Source organism: Genypterus blacodes, unplaced genomic scaffold (genome assembly GCF_046128005.1).
Source record: "Genypterus blacodes isolate CSIRO-AG114 ecotype Tasmania unplaced genomic scaffold, CSIRO-AGI_Gbla_v1 ptg000154l_1, whole genome shotgun sequence".
Taxonomy (NCBI): domain Eukaryota; kingdom Metazoa; phylum Chordata; class Actinopteri; order Ophidiiformes; family Ophidiidae; genus Genypterus; species Genypterus blacodes.
Window position 1 is genome coordinate 470,545 of NW_027466956.1, and position 23,765 is coordinate 494,309.

Here is a 23,765-nt window from a genome sequence, read left to right on the forward strand (position 1 = left end):
TGCACAGCATCGTCCTCTCCCACACACGCTCCAACGAATCAAGTTCAACCCCTCAGGACGGAGCCAGCCTTCCTGACGATCTTATTGATCCTGTTGACCGTCTGCTGACCGAGCCCTACTGCCCCAACACACCACCGCGAAGAAGACGACACTGGCAACCACAGACTGGTAAAACATCCTCGGCATGGTGTTACATACATCTCAGGATCGGAGCCTCCTCAGGAAGGAGAGTCGACTCTGTCCCTTCTTGTACACTGCCTCAGCGTTCATAGACCAGTTATCCACTTGTTATCCAAATGGACTCCCAGGTATTTGTATACCTGCACTGAGTCCACAGTCACTCCATTGATGGACACAGGTGTGGGGGGTGACTTCTTCTTGCGGAGGTCCACCACCAGCTCCTTCGCTTTGTCAGTGTTGGGCTGCAGGTGATTCAGCTCACACCACTCGACGAAGGAATCGACGCCCTGTACTCATCCTTCCCCTCGGTGATGCAGCCCACTATTGCTGAGTCATCTGAAGGTGGCAGGACTTTGGGCAGAATTGGAAGTTGGAGGTGTACAGGGTGAACAGGAATGGTGATAGGACCGTACCCTGTGGGGCCCCAGTATTGCACACCACAGTATCAGACACACATCCCTGCAGTCTGACAAACTGTGGCCGACCAGTCAGATAGTCCACTATCCAGGAAACCAGGGTAGAGTCTACCTGCATCGACGACAGCTTACTCCCGAGCAGGGCAGGCTGGACGGTGTTGAATGCACTGAGAGTCAAAGAACATGACTCTCACAGTGCTGCCGGGTCTGTCCAGATGGGCATAGGCACAGTGAAGCAGGAAGATGACGGTATCCTCTACTCCCAGTTTCGGCTGATAGGCAAACTGGAGAGGGTCCGGCGGCGGTTTGACCAAGGGCCGAAGGAGTGACAGGACCAATCTCTCCAAGGACTACTTGAGGTAGGACATCAGCGCCACTGGTCTGTAGTCATTGAAGGTGCTGGGACGTGACTTCTTCGCGACTGGAACCAGGCAGGATGTCTCCCACAGCACTGGGACTTTCTCCAGACTGATGCTGAGGTTGAAGACGTACTGTAGGACTCCACACAGCTGGGCAGCGCATGCTTTCAGGACCCTTGGGCTGAGGCCGTCAGGACCTGCAGCCTTACCTGGCTGGAGTCTGCACAGCTCTTTCCTGACCTGCTCTGCTGTGAAGATAGGTGTGCAGTGTGTGTTGGTGGGGGCAGAGGTGTTGTGAGGCATGGGGATGGGGAGATGCTGTCCGGAGCTGATACTGTTGGGGGTAGGTAGTGGCTGAGTGGTGTTGGTGTTGGTGTGTGGAGGTGGTGGCAGGGGGAGGATAGCAGGTATGGTGTTGTTGTGGGGGAATGGTGGGGGAGCGTGGCTGGAGGGTTGAAGGGGGTCGATGGCTGACGAGCTGGAGGAGTGGGAAATGGGCCTCTCATCGAATCTATTGAAGAACAGGTTTAACTCATTGGCCCAGTCCAGGTCCCCTCCTGCTGTCTGGCTGCCGGTCTGCTTGTAGCCTGTGATGGTCCTCATGCCGCTACACACCTCCCTCAGGTTGTTTTGCTGAAGCTTTCGCTCCAGCCCTCTCCTGTAGGTGTCCCTGCCCTGTTCGACAACAGGGTTGTTAAGAAGATTGGCACGTTTACCAAAACTCTCACCAACTTCTACAGGTGTACTGTCGAGAGCATCCTCTGTATCTGCATTACTGCATTACTACGGTATGGCAGCTGCTCTGCTGACCGCAAGGCCCTCCAGAGGGTGGTAAAGACAGTGGAGCGCATCATATTTTTCGACTGTCTTTGGCTATAAGTGTACCGAATTTCACAAAGTGCACGATTCTTAGGAATTATGCTGTTAAGCCGCCCCACTATAATAATTAACTACCGGCCCATATCAAACTCAGCATTTTTGGCAAAGATCATTGAAAGGGTTGGTTATCAGCAATTTCACTCTATTTTCATTAAAAACAATCTTTTCAATGCTTTTTTTCAGCCACACCATAGTGCTGAGACTGCACTTATTAAAGTTTTAAATTACCTAAATCTTAACAGTGATTAAAAACCACTGTTGGTATTATTGGCCCTCACTGCTGAGTTTGACACGGTTTATCACAAGATGCTGATTGGCAGACTTCAGAAGTGCATCAGACTTTCTAGTACTGTACTAAATTGGTTCAAATCTTCGTTGACGGATTTGGACTACGTTGTTTCATTTGGAAACTATGAATCTGAGCGAAGAAAGATCACAAGCGGGTTTCTTAAGGCTCAATTCTTGGGCCACTTTTGATCTATATGTGTATCTATCTACATAATCTGATAGCTCAGATTATATTTCAACATCTCCCACCATACCTAAACAGATGAAACCCAACTCTACAACACAGTGTCACCACAGGACTCAGTCCCTTACACTCACTGGGTAAGTTTATCCAACAAATCACTCACTGAAAGGGTCAGAATTTCCTCAAGCTCGATGCAATAAATTATTATTGTTAGTAAGTTATTGGTTTTGGTTTCAAAAATGCAAGGTTAGATGTCAATTAATTTTAACAGCCACACAAAGACTATTACTAAATTGGCCTATTACAATCTGGAAAACATGGTAAGAATGAAGGGATTTCTGTCAAAACAAGACACAGATAAACTTCTCCCAAAAACTTTTATTTTCAGTAGATTAGATTAATGTTATGGTATCTTTGTAGGCCTCAGGAATATAAATCAAGAATCCAGAAGGCTCCTGCCAGAGTAATAACTAACACCAGGAAATGGACACACACAGGGAGTCAGTGCAGGGATTTAAGGATAGATTTTAAAATCCTGTTATTGTGCTCTAAGGCACTGAATGGTCTCAGGCCTAAATACATCTCAGAGTTGCTTGTCAGATATGAGGCATCCAGGTTTACTCAGTGTTCACAGGGTCAAAACCGAGTAGGGTGAAGCAGCATTAAGTTTCTATGCTGCCCACCTGTGGAACAAAATCCCTGAAAACCTGAGGTGTGCACAAACTGCCGGCTGATTTAAATCAATTGCAACAACAAGGGAAGGGATTGAAACAGGTAGAGAAATCTAGGCAAAATATACATTTTAATGATATTAAAATTTCCGCTCAAAGAGAAAGGTTCTGAGTCTCACATCAATACGGAAATAACTCAAACCGGAGTGAGTGAGCTTGAAGGCCAAGTCATCTTGGTGGCGTTTGGAACTTAATATATTAAAAGGGTAACATTCCATTCATCCATTCATTTTCATATCCGCGGTTGGGTCGCGCGGGCAGCAGGCTGAGTAGGGCATTCCAGGTGTCCCTCTCCCCGGCCACGCTTTCCAGCTTTTCCTGGAAAAGTCTTTTCTAGGGTGCTGCAAAGGAGGCTCCGACTGATTGTCGAACCTCAGATTCAGGAGGGACAATGTGGGCTCCGTCCTGCCGTGGAACAGTGGACCAGCTCTTTACCCTGGTGGGGTTGCTGCAGGGGTCCTGGGAGTTTGCCCATCCAGTCCACATGTGTTTTGTGGACTTGGAGAAGGCTTATGACTGGGTGCCTCGGGGAATCCTGTGGGGGGTACTGCAGGAGTATGGGGTACTTGGGCCGTTGCTACAGGCTATCCGATCCTTGTACAACCAAAGTAGGAGCTGTGTCTGTATTCTCGGCACAAAGTCAGGCATGTTGGTGTTGGACTCCGCCAGGGCTGCCCCTTGTCACCGATCCTGTTTGTGATATTCATGGACAGGATCTCAAGGCAGAAATGTGGTGACGAGAGTGTCCGTTTGGGATCCTCAGAATTTCTCCTCTGCTTTTTAAACGACGTGGTTCTGCTGGCTTCATCGGAACGTGACCTCCAGCACGCACTGGGGTGGTTTGCACCAAATGGGATGAGAGTCAGCACCTCCAAATCAGAGGCCATGGTGCTCTGCCGGGAAATGGTGGAATGCTTCCTGCGGGTTGGGAGTAAATTGCTGCCTCAAGTGAAGGAGTTCAAGTATCTCGGTATATTGTTCACGAGTGAGGGAAAAATGGAGCGTGAGATCAACAGGTGGATTGGTGAGGCAGCCGCAGTAATGCAGGCGTTGCAACGGACCATCGTGGTGAAGAGGGAGCTAAGCCTTAAGGTGAAGCTCTTGATTTACCAGTCGATCTACCTGCCACCCCTGACCTATGGTCATGCGGTTTGGGTACTGACCAAAAGAATGAGTTGGCGGATACAAGCGGCTGAAATGAGTTTCCTCCAAAGGGTGGCCAGACCGAGCCTTACAGATAGTGTGAGGAGCTCGGACATCCGTAGGGAGCTCAGAGTAGAGCCACTGCTCCTTCGCATCGAAAGGAGCCAGCTGAGGTGGTTCCCGTTGGAGGTGTTCCGAACACGCCCTACTGGGAGGAGACCCCGAGGCAGACCCAGAACATGCTGGAGGGATTACATACCTCAATTGGCTCTGGGTAATGGCTGGGAGACCAGAGGGTCAGGCACATCAGAATCAGAATCAGAATAGCTTTTATACAGCAACAAGTGGTCTGCATAAAACAATATTCTACACAAGGGTTGCTCAATACGTCGATCGTGATCAACCGGTCAATCGCAATGGTAGAACGCGCACTTGATTGACGTACAAGGCAGCCGGTCTGAAATCTCTTCTCTTGTAAAACACAAGTTGCCATGCACAAAACGTACAAGCTACTGCAAAACTCCAGCGAGCTAAGTGACCTAGTTAGCTTTCCAATTTACCATAGTGAAAATGATCAGCCCATTTAATGCTTTCAAATGAAAAAGCTGTCCTCAAAGCTGCAGCACCATAATTTGGGGAACTTCAAAAACCTTGTGTCACAGCTGGAGATGCAATGGAAGCTGTGTGCACAACTTGACATTGCGCGCTACAGAGAGCAGATTGACAACATTGACTTTGACAAACGGTTTGAAGACTTTGCTTTACTCTAGCTAATCGCTACCTTTATGTGATTTAGGGAAGATATTGAGGTTGATTCACACGTATCAGAAATTGCAATACTGTTTCACCTGAAGTCGTCTGCAGTGGAGAATGACATTTTGACACTGAAAGGCTGACATTCAGCTGAGGTCCACCTGTCATGTCAATCAGTGGGACAAAGATGACCAAAATTCATTCGCGCACAAAACGAATCTGAGTGCACAATCTGCAGTGCACACGGAAAAAAGTACTTGTTGTTGCCCTGATGATCTTTTCCTTCCTACAAGCTAATGTGGCTTCAGAGAGAGCGAGAGATAGAGACAGACAGAGCCAGAGCCAGAGCCAGAGCCATAGTGACCAGTGTGTATGTGTGTCCGTGTCGTCTGTTTCTGTGTGTGTGTGTGCGTGTCTGTGTCTGTGTCTGTGTGTGTCTGTATCTCAGATGGGTCAGTCTCGTTGGTGGGAGCAGGAGATTTCCATGGAGGGAACCATCCAGAAGGGAGAGCTGTTGACCTACAACCTGACTGAACTCATCAAGCCAGAGAGCTATCTGGTCCGCCTGACACCCATTACGCGCTATGGCGAGGGTGACGCCACTGATCGCACCATTTCTTACAATGGTACAAAACAACATTGCCAAAATATCATCAATTATATCAGCAAGCTATACTGCTGAGGCTCCACACACTCTGCTGTGAAATATAACATTACTTGCTAACACACATAATACCATATTCTGCCTTGATTTAAAAAAAAAAATTCTAATAGTTCTTAACTTTTACTTTGTTGTTCTTTCCTGTCATATTCAATTCATTTGACTTAAACTTTAATATTGATAGTCCTTGTATTTTCCATTTTTTGGATTTCTGATTATGAAAAAAAAATCTGACAATGAATTAATGTACCTTTCTTTTTTTTATTTATGTCTTTTATTGCCCACTCAGTGAGAAATAATATGAATGCATGTTTCTTCTTTAAGTAACTTGGATGTAAAGCACAAAAAAATCAAGCAAAGTCAAACTTTTTTGCAGGTGATTAAGCTTAGCCTGTTGAATGGATAACTAGGGTTTATCGTGTTTAAGTTAAACAAGAGCATTACTCTCAATGCACAGGAAAATGTGCCAATGCATCAAGACATAAACATTTTCAAAACATAGGCTTATTTATAGCCCTACTGACAGCAATCAAACGAGTGACTGACTTTGACATGCAATGTGCAAATATTTATTAACAAGGAACAGGAAAACCACCCAAAATTCTGTTTTGTTGGCAAAATTGATTGAACATTTTGTATTGTACAACTCTTGTGTGAGACTTACAAAGAATGGGCAGTACACAAATCCATTTACATTAAATTTTACGTGAATTTAACATGGCCAACTGTCAGAGTTGGACCTGCTTTGATATTGTGGCCTATAATGCATATTTCAGCCTCTAGAATGGCCAGGACTTTAGATCATTAGTCTGGTTAAAGCAACAGTGAATGTTTGGGGATGTTTGTTTTTCAGATTATGTCTCTGAGTTTCCATTTTTGTCATTCCACAGCTCCTGTAAACCCACATCTCAGTAAGTATAACTCATGAGATAAATGTACATATTGTCATATTGTATACATATTGCATTGTGAAACTCTGCCTTGTTTTGGCAGGGATTTAAAGCATTGGCTGATTTCCTTGATGGAAATTCAGTCCAGCCAAAGAAAGAGGTGGTTCCAAAGTGTGTAACTATGAATTCTGTCAGAGTGACGTGTAGGGGCATTATACCACCGTTCAATACAGTGGCTGCATTAGTTCAATATGTACCGTATAATAAATATGCTCTACACCCCTCTTCCTTAACATCATAAAGTGGCTGTATGGTAAGTATTAACAACAACAATATTTGAAACATAATTATGAAAACAAATATTAACATCATTCAAATGATTATGAGAAAAACGGCTCAACATTTGGCTGTAACCCAACACACCTATGAAACCAAGGTCCTGAAAGTTCTGTAACTCGGACTTGATAAGTTCAAGTAAATACCTTGCAGATTCAGTTTTTATATGTAGGGTTTGGATTACAGATACAACCTTATCAGGTCCTGTAAGGACAGTAAATGGTAGTCTTGGCTGACCCAGCATTTGCCAGTCCATGGCTCTCTGTTGTGGGTGTATTGTTTACTTTTACTTTTACTTTACTAAAATTGTGGGTAGGTTTTGATCACCATGTAGAAAATAAAAATAAAACCTTAATTAATGTTACATTGTAACATTGGGTCTTCTACATCAGACTCTGTACAAATGAGCCTAGTTTCGAGTCACGCAGCACATTCCTGAGAATCAGCAGATTGAGAAAGACATTTTTTCCATCCGCCTTGATTTTTTTCATTAGCTGCTTTGCACTGCTCTTTCAGTTAATCTGTTGGCTTGTGGGCACACTGGGCTGCTGCTGATGATGTGTAAAGTTCCACTGCCTGGCAAATCTTTAGAGCGTTGGCTGGTGTATGCTACAGCAGTGGTTCTCAAACTTCTTACATCGGGTACAACCTCAGAAAATATTTGGCTCTCCAAGTACCACCACTATGGCCGATGCTAAAATACAGTAGCGTAGGCCTACCCTATTCAGCTGCTATGCAAAATACACACAGGAAGCACATTTATTCCTCATGAGAATATTATTTAATTTGACATTTGTCAGTCACAGCCACATTGTACAAATTGGTATTAGAACTCTGTCATATGAACAACTCTCCTGTTGGTGATATTATATTATCTAAAATTGCTATCAAAAATTAACTTAAATTAACTTAAATTAAATTAATAACTTTAATAAATCAAAGTCCTCGGGGCACCACCCTGTTTGTTGGCACAGGGAACCAAGATAGCATATAATTGACCTAAACCTTAAAGATTCACCATAAGTCTTAATTATCAATCAAAATTATCAAATGAATTATTAATTTAATAAAATGGGAATAATTTAAAGATTAGTTTTGCGCTCGAAATCAATCTAGAAGGGTGACACTTGACGCACATAGAGGCTGATAATCATACAGACATTCAGAGCAAACAATTTCAGACGCTTCTTGTTAAAATATGAAAGGATTTATTAACTCATAATAATAATTAAGGTCATTACCATCAATAGAATAAACCGGAAAACATAAACACTATCAAGAAGTTCATGCAATAACAGATTTGAATACAAGGAAGACAAAGCTGGTGTGTGTGTGTGTGTGTGTGTGTGTGTGTGTGTGTGTGTGTGTGTGTGTGTGTGTGTGTGTGTGTGTGTGTGTGTGTGTGTGTGTGTGTGTGTGTGTGTGTATGTGTGTGTGTGAGAGAGGGAATGGGAGGCAGTGGCTCAGTGGGTAGTGCTTCCGCTTGGGAACCGGAGGGTTGCTGGTTCGAGCCCCTGCCGAGGTGCCCCTGAGCAAGGCACCGAACCCTTAAGTGCTCCCCCCTCTGCGAAGGGTGGTAATGTAAGTCGCTTTGGATAAAAGCGTCTGCCAAATGATCGTAATGTAATGGAATGATGCACTGGATGTGGCAGAATTATAACACGCCCACTAGTAGGACCTGGGTTAAACTAAGATGGCGGCTTCACTTCTAGCTTAGCCTGCAAGGTAACGTGTGTGTGTCTTATCACCACAGGGGGTTTGTCACCCAGGAGTTGGAGAGACAGAGAGAGAGGAATCAGTGCTCGAAAGCACGGTTAGAAAACTTGAATAACACAACAGCAGAAATATTCAACATAGAAAATACAGTATCGCATACAGTGAATTTATCTACTTAAATCTAATCTCCCCAAACATCAAAGCCTTACTTAAACAGAATCACGTCCGTTTTGTGATTCTCTGTAGAGCATCGATTGGACAGCTGCGCTAAGGGTCGTTGGTTTGTCCGTTTTGGTGATCTTTGCTCCAAGTCTTCAGTTCTGGGCTTGAAGAAGTTGGAAAGTTGTCTTCGTGGTGTAGGAGGCAAAGGGGCGAGGTGAATCGCTGCTTGGTCCAGTTGAGTCACGGTCAGACACTTTTGAAAGCAAACGGAGGTGCAGGCCTTTGAGCTTGTGGGTTCTGAATTGGAAAATTCAGGGGCAGATTCTTGAGTTTCTTTCTCTTCCTTGTTGCTTGGTTGGGCTAAAAAGGGTTCTGGGTTCACTGGATTGGAGCATCCAGGGCAAGTTCTTAGGTCTCCTTCCTCCCTCCGTTTCTGTTGAGAGTTTCTGGGGAAGGGGATTCTTGGTGAAGGGTTTCTGGGGAAGGGACTTCTTGGTGGAACTGCTTGGCTTTTATACTGCAAATGACCTCACAGGCAAGATGTAACCTTTTTGGCCAATGTCGTGGCAGCTTGATTCTCTGACATCTTCACATGAAGGTGTGAAGAGGGGGTTGATCCACTACAACACTAGGTTGTCTCCTTGTTTTGTGGACAAAAGGCCGCATGTTTTATCTGAGTCAGCCATGTTGGGACAGCTTCACACGTTTTCACATATTTTACAGCTTCAAACCTGTGTAAGCACCTACACTCCTATATGGGGCAGTCACGCTTACACTCACAGCATGTTCACACACACACACACACACACACACACACACACACACACACACACACAAACACACACACACACACACACACACAGCATGTGAGAACATTGACAACTGCATTTCATTCACAAACACGCATACATACAAACACACACAAACACACACACACACAGCATGTGAGAACATAAATCAAAAACACAACTAACTGTACTTCAAACACAGCATTTTGGCAACTATGTATAACTCTTATAGGCCTGACGGAACAGAAAGTCCTCCTAAGCTGCACCATCATGCTCATATCTGACAGAAACAAGTCAATTGGCAAAACTTTCATCATCAGTAGTCTCGTCCAGTTCTATGGAATAATAGCGACTCTTTTTAATGCGTTCAATCGGTTTCTTCCTAACGTCATCTGCCATGGCTCCTATTCTCCGCGACACTGTGTCATTTGAAAGTGGCACCAAATTTAACTGTTTGGGGATCTTCTCACCGCACATAATGTGTACCATCTCTTTTGCAAATGGTAAACACAGCTGTTCATCAATTGTGTGCTTCTAACCTGCTTTCGCTATGCGGAGGCTGGGCACGATGACAGGTGCACCACAGAACCGAATTGGGCATTTGGACTGCCTCAGTTCATCACGTTTGCGTACAAAAAACTCCACTGGTTTGTCTTTCAGCATTGTGTGTTTTGTTGTAAGATGCCGTTTGAGATGCAATGGTTTCATAAAGGTAAAAGGTAATTTATTTTGATCCCCGAGGGGAAATTATATTTCCTCACTCAGTTGTTATTTTTACATGCATCACACAGGTACACAACATGCAGACACCCACACCCCACACAGTCCGTATACAAGCAGATGATGGTAGAGAGATGCAGAGTGAGGAGGGCTGCCCCTTGCAAGCGCCCAGGAGCAATTTGGGGGTTAGGTGCCTTGCTCAAGGGCTCACCTCAGCAGTGGCCCAGGAGATGTGCTGGCATCCCTCCAGCTACCAGCCATCTTCCATAGTTTGGTCTTCGTGGGATTCGAACCGGCGACCCTCCAGCTTCCAGCCAAGTCCACTCCAGACTGAGCCACTGCCGCCCCCCATGGACCTCTGCCGCCCCCTCATGGACTCATTGCTGAGAACATAACCACACACTGTGGCTTTGGCTCGTCCTCCATCCCGCTCCAGCTGAATCCCAGGTTGATATAACTCGGGTCATTTTTCCGTATTGTTTTTCGCTTTTTGCAGCCAGCTACCGGTGCTGTGGACACTTCACACTACTTATGTTGCTGCTAATGTTCGCACTCTGTTCACCGTCGTTCAGGCTGTTTAAAATATCCTCCTCCTGATCCGCAGACTTCGTCCTTTTAGTTCCCCTCTGGAGCCACGACTTAAGTGGATTTGGAAGCTCCAAAGTCAGAAACCTGAAGTTAACAACACCAGCGGCCAAAGTCAAACGTATCCCTGTGGCAAGAGCGGGGGGACATTGAATCGAAGCTGAAACTGCTGGCTAAAGATAAATGTAATAAGGTACAAGGTTATATTGAATGACACCCTGTTATGGCAATCGGTGGTCAATAAAATTAATGTGGAATCAGTGTGCACATTTGCTAAAACAATGTCGGACTCCATAGTGTTCTCTGGGCCCCTCCCCAATCTGACCAGTGATGATATGTATAGCTGCATATCATCATTCAACCGCTGGTTGTCCAGGTGCTGTCCAGAAAACAATGTGGGCTACATAGACTGGCTTTCTGGGGAAGATCTGGTTCCATTAGAGCAGTTACTGACCCAAATACATATAGAAACTGTGTTAAGCGTTAAGCAAAAAACACTGCAATAGCTCAACAAAATAAAATAATTAGATTTGGGTTCTTAAACCGATGAGAGCTCCGAGCCAACTGCACTTTGCACAATTTCAACTTCTTTTAAAAAAAAAAGGACCATAGAACCATTTTGCACCTTATTTTGTTTACACTGTATATAGTATTTTACTTTAAAATTGTTGTCATTCTGATGTTTTGTTGTCATACTGTTGTTTTCTTTTTTACTGCTGTTAGTGTTTACTAACAATTACTTTACCAAATATTGCTGTAAAAAAAAAACCTTAGTAAAGTCAAGTCCTCAGGGAACCCCCCCTTATTGAGAAGGGGAAAAGGATAGCAGGTAATTGACCAAAGCCTCAAAGATTCACCACAAATCTTAATTATCAATTAATGAATTAAATGGGAATCATATAGTGTCATGAGGGTGAAGCCACACATCCACAGGGAGGCAAGTACTCTCAAAGCCTACAATGGGCAGCCCATCAGCACCAAAGGCAAATGTAGACTTAAGGTGAGGCTGAAAGGACGAGAACACATACTCATGTTTGTAGTTGTTCCAGATGGACATGACTCGCTTTAAGGTGACCAGGCATGTGAGAAACTGGGTTTTGTGAAGAGGATTTACTACATTGACAGCCAGTCACGGAGCAGTGCAGAGTCAATAGTGGACCAGTACACAGACATATTCAAAGGGTTCGGTGTCTTACCTTTTACCTACAAGATGCAGCTTAAGGATGATGCACAGCCTGTAGTTCATGCTCCAAGAAGAGTACCAGCACCGCTTCGAGACAAACTGAAGCAAGAACTTGACAGAATGACATCTCTAGGAGTCATCGAAAAAGTGGAAGGGCCTACTGAGTGGGTGAATTCAATGGTATGTGTCAAGAAACAGAATGGTGATATACGTGTGTGCATGGATCCGAAAGACCTTAATGCCAACATTAAAAGAGAGCATTTACCAGATCCCTACCAGAGATTAAATCACGAGTGAAATGACTGGTGCAAAATATTTTAGCAAGTTAGATGCGGGGTTCTGGCAGATAAAGCTACATGAAGAGACCACCAAGTATTGTACCTTCAATACAGCCTTTGGTCGCTACTCTTTCCAGCGAATGCCCTTTGGAATCGCATCAGCACCAGAAGTTTTCCACAGGACCATGGAGCACATCATAGAAGGCATTGAAGGTGTTCGAGTGTATGTGGATGACGTTGTGCTGTGGGGTTCCACACTGGAGCAGCACAATGAAAGGCTCATAAAAGTGCTACAAAGGATCCAGAAGTTTGGACTGAAGCTGAATAGAGCGAAATGTCAGTTTGGTGTGAATGAGATGACCTTTCTTGGGGACAAATTATCTGGAGCTGGCATTGAACCAGACAAGACCAAGATCAAGGCAATAATGGAGATGCCCAGACCTGAGGACAAAAAAGGTGTCTTGAGAGCATTGGGAATGATTAATTTCATTGGAAAATTCATACCAAACCTGTTGACAAAAACTGGGCACCTGAGACAGTTGTTGCAAGACCAATGTGTGTTCAAGTGGACAGCTGATCATGAAGAGGAATGGACTCAGCTGAAAACTGCTCTCACAACCGAACCAGTGTTAACATTCTTTGATCCGTCCAGGGAGACGAAAATATCCACCGACTCATCAAAAGATGGGATTTGAGCCGCACTACTGCAGTTAGATGGAGAGGATTGGAGGCCTGTCGCTTACGCATCAAGAACAATGACGGCAGCGGAATGCAGATATGCACAAATTGAAAAAGAGTGTTTAGGACTGGTGTATGGATTTGGGAAGTTCCATAGCTATGTGTATGGACTTCCAACATTTGTGGCAGAGACAGACCACAAGCCGCTAATAGCCATCATCAAGAAAAACCTCAGTGAGATGTCACCACGCATTCAGAGACTGTTGATGAAGCTACAGCGCTATGATTTCAACCTGATCTACACTCCGGGCAAGCACATTATCCTTGCGGATGCACTGTCCAGGGCGACAACACTGAACGAAGCTCATAGCGAGAGCTCATCAGAGACTGATGTGAGTCTTCATGTGAACTTGATAAGAGAGTCACTACCTGTGACAGATAAAAAAATCAAACAGATTGTAGCCGAAACAGTGAGAGACACAGTTTTGCAAAGAGTAATCAAAAACCTACAGGAGGGTTGGCCAAGAAATGACTGTCAACAATATTACAACATCAGGGCAGATTTGAGTGTTGTAAATGGCCTTTTGCTCAGCAAAAACTGCATTGTCATTCCTCAAACAATGAGACCAGAGATGCTGAAAAGACTACACGAGGGACACCTCGGTATGGAAAAATGCAAGAGAAGGGCCAGAACAGCTGCTGCTGATTGACTTTTTTTTTTTGACTACTAACTACCCTGAAATGGCACTCCTCCCGAGCATGATAGCAACATGTGTCATACGACAGATGAAGTCAGTCTTTGCAAGACATGGGATACCAGAGACTGTTTACAGTGATAATGGTCCATGTTACAGTTGCAACGTGTTCCAGAGATTTGCAGATGAATATGACTTTCAACATGTGACGTCAAGCCCTCTTTACCCTCAGTCCAATGGTAAAGCAGAAAGAGGTGTACACGTTGTTAAACAATTGCTGAGGAAGGCGAAAGACAGTAACTCAGACCCATACTTGGCGCTTTTAAGTTATAGAGCTGCACCACTGGAACATGGACTGTCTCCTGCTGAACTTCTAATGGGACGAAGGCTACGCACCACCCTGCCTCATTCCGTTGACCTGGAGAAGCACGAAGAAGTGAGACAGAAACAAAAACATTTGCAAAGGAGAGAGAAAACCAACTACAACAAGTCCTCAAGGAGCCTAACGCCACTTGCAAGAAATGAGACAGTGAGAGTGGAGGATTTCAACAGATGGAGTAAAAAGGCAACTGTCTTGGATGAAGTGGGTCCAAGGTCTTACACTGTAAGGACGGAAGATGGCCAAATATTGAGGAGGAATCGTAGAAGTCTGCTGAAAATAAAAGAGACACTTCCAGAGCAACAACCACAGGACATTCCAACCTGCACTAGATCGGTTGAACCAGCAGTGCCGGATGACAGCGGAACAGATGAACAGACGCAGTCAGCATCAGTGCCTGTGTTGAGAAGATCCACACATCACATCAAAGTCCCTGAGCGACTCAACCTTTAACATTATGACCTTAAAAGTATTGTTTAAAGAGGAAGAAGAAAAAAAAAGTTGATATTGTTGTTGTTGTTGTTATTCTTAGATGTGATAATTTGGTGGAATCAAAACATCTATCTATAGGGGTTGTGTTAAAAAAAAAAAATAGACTAAACAGTGTTTATGTCTTAGGAATGTAAGAAATGTTTACTTTGTTTAAAATATAAATGTAAACAATTTGTTTTGCAGCAGAAGTTGGTTAAAATTCATATATGTGGAATTATTGTGCACTGTTGACTTCTCAAAGAGAGGGGATGTAGTGATAAAGAATAACCATTAGATGGCAACAGTGACAACAGTGACTAACACTTGTGTTAATTAGACTAGCAGAAGAAGTAGACAGTAGTAGCTGCTCTACGTTGTTGTATGTACCTGCCACGTTCCTGAGTAAAGACACGTTATTGTAGAACCCAAGTTTCTTTATTTACAATTAGAAACATTACAACAATCTTTGAAAGCAAACGGAGGTGCAGGCCTTGGAGGTTTTGTGTTGACTGGAAAAATCCAGGGTTGGTTCTGAGGTCTCCTTTCTGCCTTGAGTTGAGCCGGAGAGGGTTAGCTTGTGGACTGGGTGGGCTTTTATAGCCCCACACGACCAAGGTGTGAAAAGGGGGTTGACCCTAGGTACTCTTGTAGTCTTGTTTTGTGACAAATGAGTTCCATGACTTATACGAGTGGGCCATGCGGCCCAGGCTTCCAAAAATGTGATGTAGGCTTCAACAAGTTACAGGGCTCAAAACCTATGTATGCCCCAACACCACTGAGTTGACCTGGTCCCTCCTCATCGTAAACATTTCATTGTATTGTGAACCCTGTGTGAAATATGACAAATAAACTTGAAACTTAAAACTTGAAACTATTCATCAATCAGCGAATATCAGACTACCATATTGACTTATTCTGTCTAACTGAAACCTGGATAGGTCATGAAGACTATGTCTTCTTAAATAAATCCACTCCCCCCAGTAGTATTAATACTTACATTCCTTGTGACACCGTCCGAGGAGGTGAATTCGCAGCCATTTTCCATTCAGGCCTAATAACCAAACCTATACCTAAATTGAACTATAACTCTTAAAAATAACTTTTTATTCTATCTCTTACACAATAGCAAATAGAACAGGCCGTGACGTTTTCGAGGATGGGTGTGTATCGTCATCCAAGCCCATACACTCAATTTCTATCTGACTTCTCAGAGTTTATATAAGACTCAGTTCTGGGTACTGTTAAAATAATAATAGTTGCCAACTTTATTATTCATGTGGACGTCAATACTGATAGCCTCAGCACTGCTTTTATTTCATTACTGGAATCTATTGGCTTCTCTTAGAGTGTAAATAAACCCACTCACTGCCATAACCACACCCTTGCCCTTGTTCTGGCTTATAGCATTTATATAGATCAGTTAATAGTTTTCCACAACCCTATTTTGTCACATCACTACTTAATAACTTTGGAATTTATACCATTGGACTACACAACCGCAGACAAAAATAAACTGACCCCAAGGACAATGGGAGGGTTAAGACCTTGATGTCGTATACTTTTGTCCTGCTTAACTCTGACAAAACAGAGGTTATTGAACTTGGGCCTAAACACCTTAGATATACATTATCTAACGAGATAGCCATCATGGATGACGTTGCCTTGGTGCCCAGCGCCACCGTAAGAAAACTAGGAGTCATCTTTGATCAGGATCTGTAGTTTAACACCCACATAAAACAAATTTCAAGGACTGCATTCTTTCCCTTACAGAACATTGCAAAATTCAGGCACATTCTATCACAGAATGATGCAGAAAAACCTGTCCACGCTTTTGTTACCTCTAGGCTGGACTATTGGAATTCATTATCATAAGGCTGCCCTAATAAGTCCTTAAAGACTCTCCATTTGGTCCAGAATGCAGCTGCAAGCGTCCTGACCAAAACTAGGAAATGAGATTGAGCCATTTTAGCTTCGCTGCACTGGCTTCCAGTAAAATATAGAATAGAATTTAAAATCCTCCTGCTCACTTTTAAAGCTCTTAATGGTCAGGCTCCATCTTACCTCAAAGAGCTCCTACCACCATATTACCCCCCTAGAACACTGAGCTCCCTTAATGCAGGCTTTCTTAAGGTTCCTAGTATCTCCCAAGTAGAACCGGAGGAAGGTCCTTCAGTTTTCAGGCTCCTGTCTTGTGGAACCATCTCCCAGATTCGGTTCGGGGGACAGACACCCTCCTTACGTTTAAGAGTAAGCTTAAAACTTTCCTTTTTAAGATAAGATAAGATAAGATAAAAGTTTATCAGGCAAATACTGTGCAACAGTTACAGTACAGTGCAGAATGAAATGAAAACAAGAAATCACCTATACAAGTGCAATAAAAACGATCAAGAATGCAAGCAGATAATGAAGTACAAACAACAAGGGGTACGAAGTACATACAATAGGGGAACAAAGTACATAACACTACAAGTACATAAGGAGGATAATGGTACAAAGTGTAAAATGAGCATCTGGCTGGGAGGTTAGAGTAATTACACTTTATAAAATGGTGGGGGGTGAATTCTTCTTGCAGAGGTCCACCGCCAGCTCCTTCGTTTTGTCAGTGTTGAGCTGCTGGTGATTCAGCTCACACCATTCGACAAAGGAGTCCACGACGCCCTTGTAGTCCTCATCCTTCCCCTTGGTGATACAGCCCACTATGGCAGAGTCACCTAAGAACTTCTGCAGGTGGCAGGACTCCGAGCAGAATTGGAAGTCGGAGGTGTACAGGGTGAACAGGAATGGTGATAGGACCTTACCCTGTGGGGCCCCAGTATTGCACGCCACAGTGTCAGACACACATCCCTGCAGCCTGACAAACTGTGGCCGACCAGTCAGATAGTCCACTATCCAGGATACCAGGGGAGAGTCTACCTGCATCGCCGAAGAACATGACTGTCACAGTGCTGCTGGGTCTGTCCAGATGGGCATAGGCACGGTGAAGCAGGAAGATGACGGGGTCCTCTACTCCCAGTTTCGCCTGATAGGCAGACTGAAGAGGGTCCCGTGACGGCTTGACCAGGGGCCGAAGCAGTGGCAGGACCAGTGTCTCCAAGGACTTCATCAGGTGGGACGTCGGCGCCACCGGTCGGAAGTCATTGAGTGTGCTGGGACGTGACTTCTTCGGGACTGAGGCCAGGCAGGATGTCTTCCACAGCACCGGGACCTTCTCCAACCTGAGGCTCAGGTTGAAGATGTACTGCAGGACTCAACACAGCTGGGCAGTGCATGCTCTCAGGACCCTTGGGCTGACGCCGTCAGGACAGCCTACCTGGCTAAAGTCTACACAGTTCTTTCCTGACCTGCTCTGCTGTGAAGATAGGTGTGCAGTGTGTGGTGGCGGGGGCAGAGGTGTTGTGGGGCATGAGGGTCGGGGTGAGGAGAGGCTGTGTGGTGCTGATACTGGTGGGGGGAGTTGATGGCTGAGTGGTGCTGCTATTGGTGGGGGGGTTGGTGGCTGAGTGGTGCTGGTATTGGTGGGGGGAGGTGGTGGCTGAGTGGTGCTGGTATTGGTGGGGGGAGGTGGTGCCAGGGGCAGGATAGCAGGTATGGTGTAGTTGTAGAGGAATGGCGGGGCAGGGGAGTCAGTGTGGCTGGAGGGTTGAGGGGGATCGATGACGATGGCTGAAGAGCTGGAGGGGTGGACAGTGGGCCTCTTGGCAAATATATTTGAAGAACAGGTGTAACTCGTTGGCCAGTCCTGGTCCTGTGGGGCTACCAGTTCGCTTGTAGCCAGTGATGATGCTCAAGCCACTCCACACCTCCCCCAGGTTGTTTTGCTGAAGCTTTAGCTCTAGCCCCCTCCTGTTGGATCTCCTCCAGCAGCCTCTGGATGCGCTTCATCTTCTCTCTATCATGGACACATCATATGACACGTCGACATAATCGATGTTATCAATTGCGCAAATACGTCGATTTGCATAAAAGTGCGTTGGCGCGTCACAATGACATAAGACTGCTGCGTCACGTAAAAACAACAACCTGAAAACAAGTTGTGCAAAAAAAACAGTTGCGCGCAATAGTTTAAAGTGTGGGAGTATTTTAGACAGACACCAAATGCAGAGCACGTTGTCAAGGCAGCAGCAAAACGGCAACATAAGTTCTGTTTACCTTGTGTCCCCGCTCACTAAGCATGATTCACTAGGATGATCTATACGCCGAAAGTTTTTCTGGTTGTAGTCACTTGACCTTGAATTCTTAACTGTCCATGTCTAAAGTCATTTCTGCACTAATGCGAACGTAACATTACATCATGCATTGTTATTTGTCCGTTTTATATTTTCTGTAGACTTTAACAGTCATGTATGATTGAGCTGAATGAGAGAGAGAGAGAGGGAGAGAGAGAAAGAGAGAGAGGAGGAAGGGATGAGAGAGAGTGTGTATATGTGCTTAGGTGTTTTAATTGAGATTTGATTCAGATTGCAAGTTTTAGTTATTCTTCCGTTACTAAAATTGCACTAATTTTATATTTATGCATTGTAAAAAATGTAAAACAAGTATTTATATTGCTATCTATTTAAGATGATTTTATATTGGGCTGCTAAACTTGACGTTGCAGTTATTTCTTCTGAAAGTGACTTGAATATCACATTGCCTCATGTAATTTTTGCTGTTGAATGCAGATTGCGCTCAATCACCTATACTTGAATTGAATAAGCAATATGTTGCATTGTAAAACACTTTTAGATTATCAGTCAAAACTGGGCTATTATTTGTTGTGGTATAATGCAGTGCATAATCTTTGTTATATTTGAATTGTTTTCAAGAGAAGATGATTGAAGAAAATATTGAAATATTAATCAGATAACTTATATTTCTTTTGGGGGAAATAATTGTTATATTGCGTAATAAATATAATCCATAGATTAATCGTCTAATTGGAAAAATAATCTGTAGATAAACCGTTAAAAATAATAATAAAATAATCTTTAGGTGCAGCCCTATTATTACTATTTTACAGCACTTTTAGTAATCCGTCCTTAACTTTACACAGACTTTTTCACCAATTTCCAGAGCGTTAGCTGAGACTCCTTTGCTCTTTCGCCGTGGTGTTTACCGACACGCCGGCAGAAGAGGAAGAAAAGAGGTAAATGAGCCCTCTCCCCAACTGGATTTTTCACCTTTCTGAAGGAAAGTCGGGTAAACGCAGGGGTGGCGGGGTGTGCATTATGGTTAACTCACGCTGGGGTTCTGATGTAGCAGTCTTAACACACTGCTCACCAGACTTGGAGCTATTAACTGTAAAAATACTTCTACCTCATGTGGGAATTCAGCTGCGCCATCATTACAGCTGTTGACATGGTGTACAGCCTGGTTACCCCCCCAGGGATGACAAAGCGCACTAGAAGACCTGCATAGGATTATCACTGGGCTAGAGAATGCTCACCCTGAGGCAGCTGTTTGAGGCTGGTGGGAACTACAAACAGGTTCAGAGAGAGGTTGAAGATAGAGGTGAATAGCTCGCTAGCTGATCGGCACACGCTCTGAGGACACGGCCTGGAATGCCATCTGGCCCTGTAGACTTCCACGGGGTTTACTCTTTAAAAAGCTCTCCTCACATCGGCCATGGTGATGGACAAAGTTCAGTCATCCTGGTCCTCAGCTAGCCTCACTGCAGGGGTGTTGTTGCTTGCCTCAAGTCGTGCATAAGAGGGGTTGAGTTCATCAGGGAGAGAGGCGGCCGGCAGGGCATCACTGCTATTCCTCCTCTTGTAATCCTGTGATGGAATGCAGTCCATTCCACATGTGTCAGGGCTGTAGTAAACAGACTCCAGCTTGTCCCTGTAGGATCTTTTGTCATCTCTGATGGCCCTCCGGAGGTCATTCCTGGATCCTCCTCAAGGCCTCTAGGTCCCCTGAGTTGTAGGCAGACAACCGTGCCAAGAGCTTAGCACAGATTCCACCATTAACCCAGGGTTTCTGGTTGGGGAAAGTCCTGACAGAGACCTTCAGAACAACATCATCAATGTACTTTGAGATGTAGGCAGAGACACAGTTTGTGTGTTAGTCAATGTCTCCATCACATCACAGAACACCTGCCAGTCTTTAGTTTCCTCACTCCACGTTGTACTGCTCGAAAAACCGGTTCTTCCAGTTTCCGGCGTTGTCTGTAGGTTGGGAGCAGGAGAATGGAGATGCGGTGGGCTTTACCAAAGGCAGGGCGGGGGAGGGGTCTGTAGCTGTCCTGCAATTGGGAGTAGCAATGGTCAAGAGTCTGATCCCCACGGATAGGAAAGTTGATGTGCTAGTAGTATTTGGGCAAAACTTTCCTCATCATAAGAAACCCACCATTACCCTGCCTGAACGACGACCGCCCAGTAGCACTGAAATCCACCATCATGAAGTGCTTTAAACGGCTAGTCAGAACCCACATCTGTTCCACCCTTCCTGACACTGTGGACCCCCTTCAATTAGCCTACCGGCAAAACAGATCCACAGACGCGCTAACGCCCTGACAGTGCACACCACCCTCCCCTACCTTGATAAGGTGGACACATACGCGAGGATGCTGTTTGTAGACTACAGCTCAGCATTCAACACAAATGTGCCCGCCAAGCTTGTCCCCAAGCTCGGGATCCTGGGTCTTAGCAATTCCCTTTGCAACTGGATCCTGGACTTCCTGACGGGCAGGCTCCAAGTGGTGAGAATGGGTGACCTCCCCTCCTCTGTAGTGATGGGAATTCCCAATCAGCAGCTGGCTCCAATCGTTCATTTGAAAGAGCCGGCTTTTAGAGCCTGATCGTTCGCGACCGACACATCACTACTCCTCTGCTCTGACCCCGAGCACTGGAGGCTGTGTACTCACCCCCCTGCTATACACCCTGTTCACACATGACTGTGTGGCCACACAAAGCTTCAATGTCATCATAACATTTGCTGATGATACCTCCATCTTGGGTCTCATCTCCAACAATAATTATACTGCATACAAAGAGGAGGTCAGCAACCTGGTGCCAGGAAAACAACCCCTCTCTCAACGTCAGCCAGACAAAGGAGATGAATGTGGACTACAGAAAACGACAGGAGGGACGCAGGCCCCCATTTACATCAATGGCGCTGAGGTGGAGAGAGTCTCCCGCATAGAGGGGATACAATACAATACAATACATTTGTAAGAGCCATAAGTGAGCTAAACAAAATCAAACATTAGACAAATTAGTACCCCAAAAGTCAATTACAATATTGGGACACATTGGGACATCTTCAGCTATGATGACATGTAATGTCATATGGGGCAAGGAACATGTGATGTCATTTGGGGTGTGATGTTGTCATGTCATGATGTCATATGGGATGTCATGATGTCATGTGGGATGCCATGATGTCATGTGATGTCATATGTCATATGTGATGTCATGTGATGTTGTGATGTCGTATGGGATGTCGGGACATGTCATATGAGTCATTGTGAGCTATTGGGACATCTTGAGCTGTGAGACTACTCATGTTTAAATGTATGAATGGAACTGTGTGTTGTTTATTTATTGTTATTTATGATTTATTTATAGTTGTTTATTTATAGTTTATTGCTGTTATTTATTACTGTTCAAAGATTCAGGCACAGCACAAATTGTATTATATTATCATATACAATGACAATAAAAGCTATTCTATTCTTCTATTCTATAAGGTTCCTCTGTGTGCACATCAGTGACAATCTCACCTGGTCTAGACATTCTTACACAGCAGTGAAAACTGCCCAGAAATGCCTGTACTTCATGAGGAGACTTAAGAAGTTTGGCATGTCTACCAAAACTCTCACCCGATTCTTCAGGTGTACCGTCGTGAGCATTCTGTCGGGCTGCATTACTAGATGCGAGGCATCTATCACACACGATGCCTTGGAAAACTCGGAAAATCACCAAGGACCACAGCCACCCAGGACATGGACAGTTTACTCTTCTGCCATGTGGTAGACACTATCGCAGCATCCGGGCACAGACTACCAGACTCACAAACTGTTTCAGGCCATCAGGCTCCTTAACCAGTAACTTTGCACTCTGCAATCATCAGCACTCAGGCCAGTTATATTTATTTATTTGTAATAGTTTATATTTTTAATCTGCTGTTATTCAGTCTGGTCTGCACTTTAACTCCATTTAAGTTTATGGCTGAGTACTTTGCACAAATTTCAATATGCTGTTGTTGTTGCCATGTCACAAGGAATTTCAATGTACAGAATTACCTGTGTTTTTACCGTGCAATTGACAAATACACTTGAAATTGAACTTCGATATGTTTTTGGCGTGGGGGCGCTTCAAGGCCATGTTGAGGACTCATATTCTGATTGCTCCTGTATAATTAATGCTTGTGTCCGGGCGGAGTGTGCCGTCGCTATGGTAATATTCCTGTTGCTTAAAAAATTCCTGTTTGAACACTTGACAGTTCTCGACAATGTTGAGTTCATGCTCATTCGCTTAGTTGAAGTTGTCTTTCTTCTTTCCTTTTATCACCAGTCAAGTCTTTCTTACTAGTTTTTACTTCTTACACCATTTTGACATTAATGTCTTGAACAGACATAACTGATGTGCTGTATAACACAGTATTTTAATAGAACTTCAGGAATGTCACACCGCAAGGGGAGACGATGACACATGCACAGTGGCATTATTCCTTTGTCTAATACAGTGGCTGCATTACTTCATTTATAATATACACTCTATAATCTACACATAATGACTCAGGTGTCTATGATGCATTTTTAATTTGTTCCTAATTGTTTGTTAATTTGTTTTTAATTGTTTGTGTGTCTAGGGGAATTCCAGTGTGGTTTCGAGGAGGAGGCACTGTGTTTGTTCTCTCAGGACAAAACCGACGAGTTCGACTGGACACGTCATAGTGCCGCCACACGAGACACCAAATACACACCAAACACTGGACCGAGCACTGACCGCACAGGCTCCAAGCAGGGTGGGCCCACACACACAAACAAGCAAAACAAAAAAATTGTTAATGAATAAAGGCTTCCAGGTGGTGCTCTTAATATAGCAGCAGCAGGAAGAGATAAATGGAAGAATATGGTTTGACCAGGTTTACATTGGCTGGACATCTTGATTGAGGTTGAAGAGGTGAGGTAACAAAAGTTAATTGTCGACCGAACGACTCCTTCCCTGTAGCAAGAACACATGCCACTATTATGAATTGAGTAAAAAGAGATTCTGGACTGATACTTGTCGTACAGTGATTGCAGTAACTGTATCTGGGAGATTCCCTCGACAAACAGACATGTAATGTACAATCGCCGAACAATT

At 44.4% G+C, this 23,765-nt stretch overlaps 1 protein-coding gene across 1 annotated transcript in view; it reads left to right on the plus strand.

Moving 5' to 3' along the window:
• mdga2a (MAM domain containing glycosylphosphatidylinositol anchor 2a) overlaps window positions 1-23,765 on the plus strand; it is a 66,609-nt gene that overhangs the window by 32,712 nt on the left and 10,132 nt on the right. Inside the window, exons 11-13 of the mRNA XM_076165995.1 lie at window positions 5,382-5,559; window positions 6,485-6,505; window positions 23,269-23,424. Coding sequence (XP_076022110.1) covers window positions 5,382-5,559; window positions 6,485-6,505; window positions 23,269-23,424 — 355 coding nt within the window. The remainder of the gene's footprint in view (window positions 1-5,381; window positions 5,560-6,484; window positions 6,506-23,268; window positions 23,425-23,765) is intronic.